General features: G+C 58.1%; 2 protein-coding genes and 1 non-coding gene across 6 annotated transcripts in view; 2 read left to right on the top strand and 1 right to left on the bottom strand.

Annotated features, from left to right (window-relative positions):
* Grin3b (glutamate ionotropic receptor NMDA type subunit 3B) overlaps positions 1–2256 on the top strand; it is a 7777-nt gene extending 5521 nt beyond the window's left edge. Inside the window, exons 4-9 of the mRNA XM_017799162.2 lie at positions 704–849; positions 941–1056; positions 1140–1291; positions 1455–1619; positions 1694–1755; positions 1874–2256. Of these exons, the coding sequence (XP_017654651.1) occupies positions 704–849; positions 941–1056; positions 1140–1291; positions 1455–1619; positions 1694–1755; positions 1874–2219 (987 nt within the window). The 3' untranslated portion in view covers positions 2220–2256. The remainder of the gene's footprint in view (positions 1–703; positions 850–940; positions 1057–1139; positions 1292–1454; positions 1620–1693; positions 1756–1873) is intronic.
* A 6-nt stretch (positions 2257–2262) lies between these two features.
* Positions 2263–8070, bottom strand: Tmem259 (transmembrane protein 259). Of its 4 annotated transcripts, none has more exons than XM_029565471.1 (11): positions 7684–8069; positions 4520–4783; positions 4317–4410; positions 4061–4171; positions 3826–3948; positions 3648–3748; positions 3486–3543; positions 3330–3362; positions 3132–3264; positions 2929–3028; positions 2263–2848 (listed from the first exon to the last, which is right to left on the bottom strand). In XM_029565471.1, the coding sequence occupies exons 1-11, from the start codon at positions 7900–7902 to the stop codon at positions 2495–2497; spliced, it is 1590 nt and encodes a 529-aa protein (XP_029421331.1). In that variant the 5' UTR covers positions 7903–8069; the 3' UTR covers positions 2263–2494. The 4 variants fall into 4 exon arrangements, with proteins under 4 accessions (XP_029421331.1, XP_008835411.1, XP_029421330.1 ...); XM_008837189.3 differs by having other exon boundaries at positions 3330–3413; positions 7684–8019; XM_029565470.1 differs by having other exon boundaries at positions 3330–3543; positions 7684–8070.
* A 1973-nt stretch (positions 8071–10043) lies between these two features.
* LOC115071056 lies at positions 10044–10150 on the top strand. The gene has a single exon (XR_003850158.1). It is a non-coding gene; the product is annotated as a U6 spliceosomal RNA (small nuclear RNA).
* Positions 10151–12836: the final 2686 nt, after the last annotated feature.

The following is a 12836-nucleotide window of genomic DNA, read 5'->3' as shown; positions in this document are numbered from 1 at the left end:
GAATGGGGAGGTGGGGGTGGGGGGGCATCTGGGGGGTGTGGTCAGGGAGGGATGGGCACAGGGCTCAACAGGGGAAGGGGGCCATCAGCATGTCTGATCCTTTTGCTTCAATGTTTGCAGGGCTGGGAATGGAATCCAATCTGGGCACTTGTGCACACTGGGCCACACCCCTGGCCCTTCACTGAAGGATTCTAGGCCAGCACTCTACTCCTGATCCTAATTCCTCAGTCCCTCACTGAGGGATTCTAGGCAGTTCTATCTCCGAGCCTCATCCTATCCTTAGCTGTCATAGTTCTCAATCCGCCTGCCTCAGCCTCACAGGTGCAAGGGTGTCAGGCAGGCACGACCACACCTGGCTCCATTTTCACCCTGGTTTGTTGGAGGTCATGGGTTGAACTTTTTGGAGAACTTCCTACTTCTGTGATCTAGTTGGTCCTGTCCTGCTGACCCCCACCCAACCCCATATTCCCTGTAACTCCAGCGCTTGTATCAGCCGTAGGACTTGACCCCTGTGGCGAACTGAGGGCTGCAGGGAATTCAATTATTGTGTCTGGGTTTTCCATCTGTCCCAAAGAGTTGGTGGCACTGGATCAGAGCTCAGCTGGAGGCCCAGGTGCACCAAGCAGCACAGGGGTTGTAACTGGTGATGATGGGAGGTGGGAGTGGGAGCACTGGCTCCCCAGTGACCCCTCTTCCTGCACAGCTGCACCACCCTTCCCAAGGTTTCCGCTTCGGCACAGTGTGGGAGAGTAGCGCAGAAGCATACATTAAAGCGAGCTTCCCAGAAATGTATGCACACATGCGGCGCCACAGTGCACCCACCACACCCCACGGGGTGGCCATGCTCACGTGAGTCTACGGAAGGTGTGTGGGGTGGACTGTGGGGTGTTAGGGGGAGAGAGAGGATACTCTGCAGCCTGCTGACTCCCCAATCCTGCAGGAGTGATCCCCCCAAGCTCAATGCCTTCATTATGGACAAATCACTACTGGATTACGAGGTGTCCATTGATGCGGACTGCAAGCTGCTGACTGTGGGCAAACCCTTTGCCATCGAGGGTGCGAGGGGTTCTGGGAGGTTACCCCAACTTGTGGGTGCAGCTTTCCTAGGTCTGTGTCACACCTGACACTGCCTCCTCCAGGTTATGGCATCGGGCTGCCCCAAAACTCACCCCTCACCTCCAACCTGTCAGAATTCATCAGCCGGTACAAGTCCTCGGGCTTCATTGACTTACTACATGACAAGTGGTACAAGATGGTGCCTTGCGGGAAGCGGGTGTTCGCTGTGACTGAGGTGGGCAGGGGCTTGGAGGGGCGCAGCTCATCCCCTGCACATACACTCCTATGCACTCCCCACAACCCCAGCTCCTGTGCCCCATTCCTTTGGGGCATCTGTGGGCCTAGCTGCCTTGAGGCCCAGGTGGATATCTTCTGTGAACACCTGCTGCCCCCTACAGACGCTGCAGATGGGGGTGTGCCACTTCTCAGGGCTGTTTGTGCTGTTGTGCCTCGGGCTGGGCAGTGCCCTGCTTAGTTCCCTGGGTGAGCATGTCTTCTACCGCCTGGTGCTGCCGCGCATTCGCCGGGGTGACAAGATGCAGTACTGGCTGCACACGAGCCAGGTGAGGAGGCGGCCTGGGGTAGTGAGGCCAGCAGGAACCCCAGGTGCCTCCAACCCTCCTGTCTGTAATCCTAGAAGATCCACCGAGCCCTCAACACCGGGCCGCAGGAAGGGCCGCAGGAGAGGCCACAGCCCAGGTGAGCCCGGCAGGAGGGATCAGGCCTGCAGGTGGCCACTGCCCTGGGTTCCCACTGCCTGGGAACCCAATTCCTGAGGTCCTGGCTGCCTGGGTTACACACCCATCTCTGCCCTCAGTGGTCCTGAGCAGCAGCCCCAGGCCGGGCTGATTGAGGGCCCAGGGCGCTGGCGGCGGGTTCGTCGGGCTGTGGAACGGGAGCAGCGTGTGCACTTCGTGCTGGACCCGGCGGACGCTGAGGATACGCAGCCCCAGAAGGCCCTGCCACGGCTCTGCTCCAATGGCCGCCCAGTCGTGAGCCCTGGGTTGCGTGCAGAACTGCAGGAGCTGGAGAGGCGCATCGAGGACGCACGCGAACGGCTGCGTGGGGCTCTGCTGCGGAGAGGGGAGCTGAGAGCCCGGTTGCGGGACAGCGCTCGGCTGCGGCCACTGCGCCTGCTGTGGCCGGAGCCCGAGGAGGACTGACCAACAGGAGGGGCACTGACCCCAGGGAGGGAGGCACTGGGGATTACCCCACACTCGTGCTGAGCACGTTTATTCTATTTACACTCTGTACACTGCAATTAAATAGCGTGGCTCGGGCGCCTGCGTCCTGACCGAGTCCGGCGCCGCTGTCCGTGCGGTGGACGCCGCTGGGAAGGCACTGGGGAGCACCAGGCGGCCGCGCCTGTGCACTGCACCCAGCCCGGCGCGGCCCTTCCAGAACCTTCCATCCGGCCCAGCTGCTCTGGGTCTGGCGCTCAGGAGCCGGCGGGTGCGTCCTGGTCCTGCGGGGCTGCAGTGTCGGTGGTGCCGGGCGGCCGGTCCAGCAGCGACGCGCTGAGCCCCGACAGGAAGGTGGCGTCTGAAATGATGGCGGCTGTCTCGGCCACCCAGCCCAGCTCGCCAGCTGCGCCTGCTGCTCCCGGGGCATCCGAGGCTGAGCCCGAGGGCCCGAGTGGAGGGCTGGAGCCCGCGTTGTTGTTGAGCTCATCTGGCAGCGCAGACGGCGGGCCCGCGCCCAGCTGTGGTGTCTGCAGTAGCATCTCCTGGATGCGGATCTGCTGCAGGATGGCGGGCAGCTCATAGTGGTGGAAGAAGTAGATCATGGAGTGCTGTGGGAGAGGTGGGGCGTGAGGGGAGGGCGGGGCCTGCCAGGAGAGGGAGCCCCGCCCCACCGCTGCCTGCCCCTCACCTGGATGAAGAGCCAGGAGGTGACGAGTGCCAGGCTGCTGTACTGGCCATTGAAGCGGTAGTGGTAGGCATAGAAGGCGAAGTGGTACAGGTAGAAGAACCTGCGGAGACCAGCCAGATGGGCTCGCGCGGCCCCTCCCCTCCCCTCCCCTCCCGGCAGCTGCCCCCATCCCGGCTCCTGCCCTCCCCACCTGCCCCGCACACCTCAGCCAGTGGCGCTTGCTGGTGTTGGTGTGGCAGCAGATGGCGTCGTACTGGTCGGCCAGCCACACGATGAGGATGATGTAGAAGGCCGTGGTGGTGTCGTTGAAAAACTCGGACATGATGGCCTCCATCCCTGCGGACACAGCGGGGTTGGCGCGGGTGGGGCAGGGTGGGGGTGGGGTGGGCAGGGGTCCTCACCGACGAGGGCCAGGATGACAGTCAGCAGGGGTGCTGCGGGGAAGGCGATGGCCATGTTCATCTCCAGCATCTGCAGCAGGTCCACTGCGGGCACAGGGCGGGGCCCGTGAGGGGCTGGGGACGCAGCCGCCCTCCCCCAGGCCGGACGCCACTCACCAATAAAGACGAAGATCTGGTGGTGCGAGTAGCGCAGCAGCATGGACACGCTGAGGGTCTGCAGGGAAGGGGGCGAGGGGAAGGAGCCGGGGGTGAAGTGGGGTGAGAGGGGCTTCCCAGAGCAGCTCGGTGGCCCAGTCCACCCATCTCACCCCCACTCACAAAGATGACCATGATGACAAAGGCCGCCAAGTAGGAGGTGCGCGCCATCCACATGCTGACGAAGCGGTAGTGCTCCCCAGACACCACGTTGCGGAGAAAGCCTGGGGGTTGAGGTGGGCTGTGAGCCCTGGTTCCCCTTCTGTCCCACCTCTGCCCTACCCCCTCCCCCTGCGCGCACCCTTATTCTCTTCGTTCTCCGCCAGGCCCTTCACACTGGACATGAGGATGTCGTCGTAGCCCAGAAACTCGTCAAGCAGCAGCCGGCTAAAGCGGTCTCCGAAGCACTGGTCCCTTGTGGGGTCTGCGGGGTGCATGGGTGAGGGATGGACTGAGGCTGCCTCTCGTGGTGCCTTCTCCCCAACAGCCTGGTCCCTCTCCCTCCTTTTTCCACCCGCTGTGCCAGCCCAGCTCACCCAGGGTGACCACCATGACAGGGATGCTGAGGCGCTGGCGTGTGGCCTGCGACAGGCGCAGGAAGCCATACTCCAGGGAGTACTCTACGATGTACTCATCCTGTGGCCATGCTGCGGGTAGGGGGGTGGGAGGGGATGTTAGCAGCCTCCATTATGGTCCCCCTCCCTGTTCTCCAGCCCTCCAACACTGCCTCCCCCGATCACTGTCCTCCTCCCTGTCCTTCCCCTGCCTTCCCTCCCCACCGGGGACCTGTACCTTTTGCTGGTGTCTCTGAGAATGGGAACTCGTGGCTGTCATTCAGGGACTCAGCTGGCGGCTTGAACACCTTGGGCTCAATGTCCAGCTCAAACTGCAGGTACAGGGGTGTATCCAGGGGCACAGGTGCAAGGCTTGAGCAGGTGCAGGGGTGTTGGGCAGGCCCAGTGCTAACTCCACTCCCCCACACCCCCTGTGCTCACCTGGACTGAGTTGTTGGCGAACATGTCCACTGTTAGTTCCTCCTCCTCATCCAGCTCCAGACCACCTGGCTCCAGCTCCAGGCCAAGGCCTCCTCGGCCATCACAGAACTGCAGCATCACCGGAGCTCGGCTGGAGTTGTGGCGCACCTCTACACGCAATACACCCTCTCGGGGCCAACGCTCACGCACGTGCTCCAGGCAGTTGATGGGAGAACGGGAGAAGACCATATGGATGTAGGCCAGCACAAAGAGCACGAACAGAGCCTGGAGGATGATGGCGCTCAGTGGGGTGGCTGATCTCACCAGCTAACAGCCACCTTCCCCAGCCTCCAGGGCTGGGCAGTTGTGGGGACACCACAGACAGGCAGGTAGGCCTGGTTTCACCCAGAATAGGACAGTGGCCACTCTGAGTGGTGGCCCTGCATCTATTAGATCCTGGGTCCCACTGCGGAGTGCCTGGCGTGAAGTGTGTGGAGGGCAGACACCCACCCTGACACAGATGGTCAAGTATACAGGTCAAGAGAAGGAAAACACAGGCCAGGGAGATGGCTTGGTGGGGATTGCAGCCAAGCCTGACAGCAGGCATTGAATCCCTAGGAACGATATAAAAGATGGAGGGGGAACCAACTCTTGAGAGCTGCTCTCTGGCCTCTACATGGTCCCGACACCCCACACTCAAAGTAAATAAGTGTAATAAATTTTGTTTTGAGACAGGGTTTCCCTGTAGCCCCGGCTGGCTTGGAAGTCACTGTACAGCCGAGGTTGGCCTCAAGGGCGATGTCTCCACAGGTCAGAGTCATGGCAAAAGGTGGCCCACCACTCTGTGGGGCCATCTGGGGCCCCTCCTCCACTTCCCAGCCTGGCTAGCAGTCAACACTACTGATCCTGTCTGCCCATCAGGTGTTAGCAAAGTGTTAGATAACCCTGTATGCCCACGGAAGAGACTTGGGTCTCCAATCCTAGTCCAGAGAGGCGAGGACCAGGTGACAGGCAGCTTGAGCCACAAGGAGGTGTTTTTGTCCCTGGTAGCAGGAGACTGAGCAAGGGCTTCGAGTGGGCAGTCAGGACCCTGGACCTGGCATCTGGGGGCCAAAGTGGGTGTGCCCAGTCCCTAAGCACCATCTCCTGGGCATCAGGGCTGGGAGGGCTTGTGATCTTGGGGTCTGTTGGTCTTGGCAGACCCCCACTGGTGGTCATGGCTGTGGTGCCTCCTTAAGGGAAGGCACTGGACAGGCTGGTGCACCCCTATGTCCTTGCTCTCTGTTCACTGCCTACCCTGACCCCGCCACATAGCCCCCTGTCCCTCAGCTCCTGTGTCCAGCATGCCCCTCAAGCCCTGAGCTGCTCCCCAGCTGTGTACTCTGTGCCATGGGTGGGCCATATGCCATCACCTCCTGCAAAACACCTCAGTGCCACCACCCACAGCTCTCAGGACACACCATACCCTGTCACTAGGCAGATGTTTCCATATCACCAAGTGGGTATTTTCTTGTCACACTGTGCTGGGAGAGGCTGGACCAGTTGGTTTACCTGACCAATGGGCAGGTGCACTGGTGGGGCCACCCAGTCCCCACCCTCCCTGGCTCCCCGCCTAACCAAGGGTGCCACCTACTAGCACCCTGTAGGACAGCTGTTCCCTCAGCAGGGCCCTGAGTCCTCCTGGCCTTCCTGGAGTCCTGATGACTGGGTGAGTGACACCACTCCCCTGTGCCCTCTGGCACCTGCCGTGTCCTGAGACCCCCCCATAAGGCACCCCTTTGACTATGGGCCGACTGGCTGGCTGCTTGTCCAGGTGCCTGGTGCTTATGCTCAGGTCTAACCAGTCTGGGCCCTTGAAGTCAGGAAGATATGGAGGGGACACCAAGGCTGGCAGGTGTCCCTGGGGCCTCACAGGGGCTGGCACTCAGCCAGGGTGGCCAGGGCACAGGTCTGGAAGGACCCTCTGCTGCTAGAATTGGGACAGGCAGGGAGGGCAGGAAGTGAAGCTTCCAGAAAACCCAGCAGCCCCAGAAACCAGCCAGCTGCCTGGTGTGTCCCTGAATGAGAACAAGAGATTTAGGGTTCAGCAGGCACTCATGGGGCAGGGACTCAAGACCTGTAGATCCCCACCTCTGACCTCAGACAGCTTGCACCCCTAGCAGGGGACACTGTGGGGGGACTCTGGGGGTGCAGGAGGGGGGAGGCAAGAAGAAAGAGGGGGCCCCATTTGCAGGCAGCCAACTAGAGGTTGAGGGGAGATCCCTGACTGCCCAGTACCCAAATCTGAGTCACTTCTACAGACCTCCCACCAAAGCTCCCAGCATCTGACAGCAACAGAAGCAATCCCAACTTTGCCAGCTCCACTGGGCAGAAAGGGCAGACCCCCACCACCACCCCAGATCCCCAACACCAGAGGTGTCTGGCCCTCCTGACTGGCCTTTGTGGCTAAGAGCTCAATACCCCCTACACCCACAGGAACATAGCAGATGCAGACCACAGGAGCTTTGGAACAAAATCCAGGCAGGTGCAAGGTCCCTGACAGTGACTTTGCTGCCAACCCTAGTGAGTGACCTTACCGGAGTCCCACAGAAGGCCCAATGAGGGTCTGAGAAGGAAGATGGGAGACAGGGAGGGAGGGAGACACTGGGGACATGGGGGGACATCAGAGTGAATGGACAGCTGGCTCAGGGGACCATCTCCAGGGGAGACTCAGGGTGGGCTGTGAGTGACAGGTGGGAGTGGACATCTAGTCCAGTGTGGGCTATGACAGGTGGGAGTGGACATCCAGTCCAGAGTGGACTGTGACAGTTGGTGGGGGGAACAACCAGTTCAGAGTATGGACATCCAGCTAGGGTGGGCTGTGACAGGTGGGGGTGGACATCCAGTCTAGGGCAGGCTGTGACAAGTGGGGGTGGAAGTGGACATCCAGTCCAGGCTGGGTTGTGATTGACAGGTGGGGGGTGGACATCCAGTCCAGGGAGTGACAGGTGGGGGCTGTCCCCAGGGGACAGACACCCTGCTCTGAGTCAAAGGGCAGGAGGCGAGGTCTGGAGCCTAGGGGGTGGGGACCAGGGTGACAGTTGATATAGGGGTTCCGGTGGCCGGGGTCAGGGGTCAGGAAGGTGAAGAAGCAGGAGACGGCAGGTGGGGGCAGCTGGGGTCAGGGGTCAGAGGTCGGGGGTCACCTTGAGCAGCACGAAGAACTCGAAGAGGCGGCGAAAGGCAGGCGGAAAGAGGCGCGAGTAGGTAACGGCCATCTTGAAGAAGAGTGCATGGAAGAGCCGGTCGCGCACGTTGATGAGCGGGTTGGGGTTGAGGTTGGGTCCGCGCGGGCCGCGCACGGGCGCCACGCCGCCGGCACCACCGTTGGGCCCAGGCCCCGGGGCCGCCGCGTGCTCCGACATCGCCACCCCGAGTAACGCCGGCGGCCGCCGGCTATCCCCGCCGCGTCCCGACACCGGATCCCCGGCCGCCTCCAGCCGCCACCGCCTGAGCGTCCGATAGAGTCGGGACTGGGCCGCGATGCCCGCGAGAGCACCGGGACAGAGCGCCGCGCGTGCGCGCAGGGCACGCTGGGATGGCCACGGCCGCCTAGGGAGGCCGCGCCTCAAAACCGGGCGCTCTGGCCACAGGAGGGGGAGGGTCTGGGTGGTATGGGTGGGGCTTCAATGGGGCAACGGAAGCGCGAAGGGGCGGGATCAGGGGCCCTTCATTTGCTTAGGAAGACGCACCGGAGAGGGCAGTGCTGAGGGGCGATGTTTGGGACCCGAGTCATTTGCATAGATTTTACCTGAGGCGGCAGTGGCGTCACCGGGTCCGATCGTTTGCATAAGGCGTGGCATCTGAGGCGGCAGCGCTAAGGGAGCTTTGGGCCTGGTTCATTTGCATAAGGGCTTCAGGTGAAGCTGCAGTGTTAAGGGGCGGAGTCTGGGGTTCGGTTATTTGCATAGGGCTTTCAATTGAGGCCGCAGTGATAAGGGACGAAGCCTTGAGCGGTTCCGTTCATTTGCATAGTGTTCTGTGTGAGTCAGAATGGTACTGCGAGGCGGAGTTAGGGGGAGGCAGCAGGTGTAAGGGCGGAGTCTAGGGCCCGGTTCATTTGCATAGGGCTGTAGGTTAGCGGGGGGGGGGGGGGGGGGGGGGCGGTGGCTCAGAGAAGCAGAGGCTCTGATTCGTCATTTGCATGGGGTTTCACATAGGCTGTGGCAGGGCTGAGAGGTGGTGTCAGGGCGCGGCTCATTTACATAAGGCTGTGTGAATGGGGCGGAATCTGAAGACAATTTCTTTTACATAGAGCTTCAAATTAGCCGAAGCAGTGCTGAGGGGCGGAGTCTCTGGATCTGTGAATTTTTTTTTTTTTTTTACTTGGGGCTCAGTTTTAGCCCAGGTAGTGATAAAGGAGTGGAATCTCTGATCCGGCTCATTTATATGGGGCTCCCTATTATCCGCGGCAGGCTAAGGGGCGGAATCTGACGCGCGTCTTATTTGCATGGGGCTTCCAAGCGTTCCTGCAGCTCTGAGCGGGCGGAGTCGAGTCTAGTTAATTTGCGCCGTGCTTTGTGTAGACCGGACACTATTGAGTGGCGGAGTAGGGACCCGGTTATTTAAATAGGGCCTCTCTTTTGTAGCGGCTGTGGTAATGGGGCAGTCTCGAATTCCTGTATTTGCATAAGGGTTTCATTAGCCTGGGTATCGTTAAAGAGGCGGAGTCACGGGCAGTCCGGCTTATTTGCATACGACCTCCATTAGCTGCTGCAGTTCTGGGGTCGGTTGGTTTACACCAGGCTGCTTGAACGGCACTGAGAGAGACTCCCGGGGACCCGTGCTTTGTCTAGGACTCTTCCTATTAGCTCCTGCCGTTCTAGGGGGCGGGGCAGAGTGGGACCTGATAGTGGCATAGGTCTTCTCATTAGCACGGAAGCTACGGAGGGCGCTGTGTCCCTTATTAGCATAGGGCTTCCCACTCGGTGGTTAAAGATGGTGGGAGGGGGTAAGTGGCCTGCCTCATTTGCATAGAGCTCGCATAGAAATTTGTTCCGTTAGCGTGAATGCCCAAGGGGCGGGGCAGGGTGGGAGGAGCTAATTTGCATAGGACTTCTATTAGCCACTGCAGCCCTGGTGGGGGGCGGGGTTCCCATGGGGATAGCTCATTAGCATAGAGAACTTCACCCAAGCTAGTAAAGCGCTTGGAGCCGGGGTTGTGTTTGTGACTGTCTTATTAGCATAAGGCTGCCCCAGTATGTCGTCTACGGCTGAGGGGCGGGGCCTTGTGGAGCAGGCTCATTTGCGTAGGGCCTCCCAGAAGCCTCTGCGGGTACAAGAACTGAGCATAATGTATTAATCAGTATCTGAGGACTTTTACGTGATCGTAAATACTTTTTGTGAACGTAGAGCCAAAGTCTCGTCTGTTTTGGAGGCTAAAGAAATTATATTAAAGATTCAAAAAAAAAAAAAAAAAAAAAAAAAAACCTTTAGGAAAACTCCCTCAACTATAAAGCTTTTCCCTTTCCGTGCTTTAAATAGGTAGGTCGCGACGGCAAATAACGTGCTTGCTTCGGCAGCACATATACTAAAATTGGAACGATACAGAGAAGATTAGCATGGCCCCTGCGCAAGGATGACACGCAAATTCGTGAAGCGTTCCATATTTTTGGCGCTATCACACCCAGATTTAGCCTGCATCCCTCTTTACCGCTAAACATGCGGAGCCACTTTTCTTGCCTGGGACATTTATTGAGCACCTACTGCATAACGGAGAGGTGGTCCTGGGGTCTGCCTGATCACCTCTCGTTTTTGAAACACAGTGGACCTACTTTTATTGAGTGCCTACTGTGTACCTCCAGCGTGAGGCAGGAGTACAGGTCTCTGGGTCTGCTGAACTGGAATGGATGGCCATCGAAGGCACATGGCGTACAAAGTCACTGACAAATGCACAATATGGAAATTATTATGAAACATACACATGCCTCTTGATGGAAGGAAAATATTGTCTTTCCTAGGGTGACCAGAGCAGCAAAGTCTGGCCTTGTAGCTCTTTTGAGAAAAGCCACCGGGACCCCCTCGAGCCTGGGGCGCCGCCGGGTCTCCTGCCTCAGGTACCGCGCCCACCAGCAGGTGAGATGTGGCGAGTAAAACCGAGTTGGAATTTTTTTATTTTATTTATTATTTTTATTTTATGTGTATGAGTGTATTGCCTGCATGTAGTGTCGTGCAATGCGGCAGAGGTCAGAAGAGGGCTTTGGATTCCCCTAGGAACTGGAGTTAAGGAAGGTTCATAGCCGCCATATGGGTGCTGGGAATCGAGTCCCGGTCCTCTGCAGGAGCTGTCAGTGCTCTTAACCGCTGAGCCGTCTGTCCCTCGAGTTGGATTTTTTTTTTTTTTTTTTTTTTGGTCTTTTTGAGACAGGGTCTCCCTGTAGTCCCAGCTGGAACTCACTATATAGACCAGGCTGGCCTTGAACTCACAGAGATCCACCTGCCTCTGCCTCCCAAGTGTTGGGACTACAGGCGTGCGCCACTACGCCCGGCCCGAGTTGGAATTTTAAACGTCACTCTATCAATTGATGTCTAAGCAGCCACCGTGGCGGTGGCTCAGATCTGCAGCTGGCTCTCCAGAAACCCAAACTTGAGCGGGCTAAACTTCCTATGGGATCCCCCTCCCCCATCTGGCGAGGAAAGCCGAGGAAGAGAACCCAACGCAATCGCCCCACCTTGTGGACCGCAGAGATGGTTCAGTCTAGAAAGACTAAGCAGGAAACACCGTGCAGAGGCTGAGGCACTGGGCTGGGATCAGATCGCCTGTAGGGAGAACCCTCCTGTAAATGAGCTGTGCAGATCCAGGAGGTAGGTATAGGTGAGGGTGCCGGTGGATCAAAGGCCAGGGGGTCCCTAGGCCGGCTTTGCTGTGGACAATAGGACCTGGACAGCTCGAGAGTCGAGGACGTGCCCCAGGACCCTACTGGAGCTCAGCTGGGGGACACCTCAACTCCCCGATGCCACCCAGACCCAACAGGGACTGGGCACCCCTACCCAGCACCCACTCGGGTCCCAGGCCTGCTCGCTCCCCTCAGCCAGAGCCAAAATTCCTAAAATGTTTGACTTGAGGAGCTGCACACACACACACACACACACACACACACCCTCCGCACTGTGCAAGCATTAATGCGTCTGTTTACAGACCAGGAGCCCTGGGCTGACCAGTACCTAGCATCACACAGCCAAGAGGGGAACAGATTTGAACCCAGACTCCACAGGGTTGGAAACATAGAAGTCTTAAAATTACACAGATTTTTTTCAGGGTGGGTAGAGACAGGGTCTCATGTAGCCTAGGCTGGACTTAAACTCACTATGTAGCAGAGGATGACCCTTAACTCTCGGTTCTTCTGCCTCCACCACCCACGTGCTGGGATGACAGGTGTGTGTCACCACACCTGGTTTATGCAGCGCTGGAGGTGGACCTAGGGTATTGTGCATGCTAGGTGAGCATGCTACCCTCTGAGCTACAAGCACTCTATCCACTGAGGTACAAGCACTGTACCCACTAAGCTACAACCATTCTACCCACTGAGATCCAAGCACTCTACCCATTGAGGTACAAGTACTCTACCCACTGAGGTAAACACTCTACCCACTGAATTATAAGCACTCTACCCAACTGAGCTACAAGCACTTTACCACTAAGCTATTGAAAAACATAAAGATCAGGAGCCATGAAGCCTCTCAGGCAAGTCACGTCTCAGGCAGGTCATGTGCTGGTCAAGAATTCCAACTTGCCGATAAGTAAGCTTCATGGCCAACTCTCTAATTAGTGAGTTTCATGGCTGAGACATCTCCAACTCACTGATAAGTAAGTTTTATGGTTGAAACATCTGGCTTAATGATAAGTAAGCCCCCCCGCTCTCCCTATAGCATTTTGTAATAGTTTAAACTAGCCAATAACCACGCTTCTGCTTCTGTAAGCTGCTTCTGCCCTATAAAGACCCCAAACCCCAGACCTGGGGCGCGCTTCTCCCTTTGTCAGGAGTTGTGCCCCCAGGTACCTGTGTGAAATAAAAACCTCTTGCTTTTGCAACTCGAGGGCTCGACTTGTCCTTTGTGGTTTCAATTTTACAAACCAAAACCAAAACACCAAAGACAAGAAATAGCACACTTTAAAAACAATTAAACTGTGTGTATCTGTGTGTGTGTTAAAAAGACAAGGAATAACCCTCTTTAAAAACAATGAATGATAGAGGCCGGGCTTGGTGGCACGCACTCTGGGAGGCAGAGGCAGGCGGATCTCTGCGAGTTCAAGGCCAGCCTGGTTTACATAGTGAGTTCCAGGACAGCTGGGGCTACA

The sequence above is a fragment of the Nannospalax galili genome, unplaced genomic scaffold (genome assembly GCF_000622305.1).
Source record: "Nannospalax galili isolate Female #2095 unplaced genomic scaffold, S.galili_v1.0 scaffold77, whole genome shotgun sequence".
NCBI classification, from domain to species: domain Eukaryota; kingdom Metazoa; phylum Chordata; class Mammalia; order Rodentia; family Spalacidae; genus Nannospalax; species Nannospalax galili.
Note: the sequence above shows the minus strand (reverse complement) of the source record. Positions and strands in the feature narration are given on the sequence as shown.

What these genes read in the sequence shown, in the direction of transcription:
- Tmem259 (XM_029565470.1), bottom strand. Translation starts at nt 7,902, where the DNA reads ATGTCGGAGCACGCGGCGGCCCCGGGGCCTGGGCCCAACGGTGGTGCC. An exon ending in TGTCATGGTGGTCACCCTGG is followed by an intron (nt 3,949 to 4,060) that starts GTGAGCTGGGCT and finishes TGCACCCCGCAG; the next exon opens with ACCCCACAAGGGACCAGTGC. An exon ending in TGTCATCCTGGCCCTCGTCG is followed by an intron (nt 3,265 to 3,329) that starts GTGAGGACCCCT and finishes CTGTGTCCGCAG; the next exon opens with GGATGGAGGCCATCATGTCC.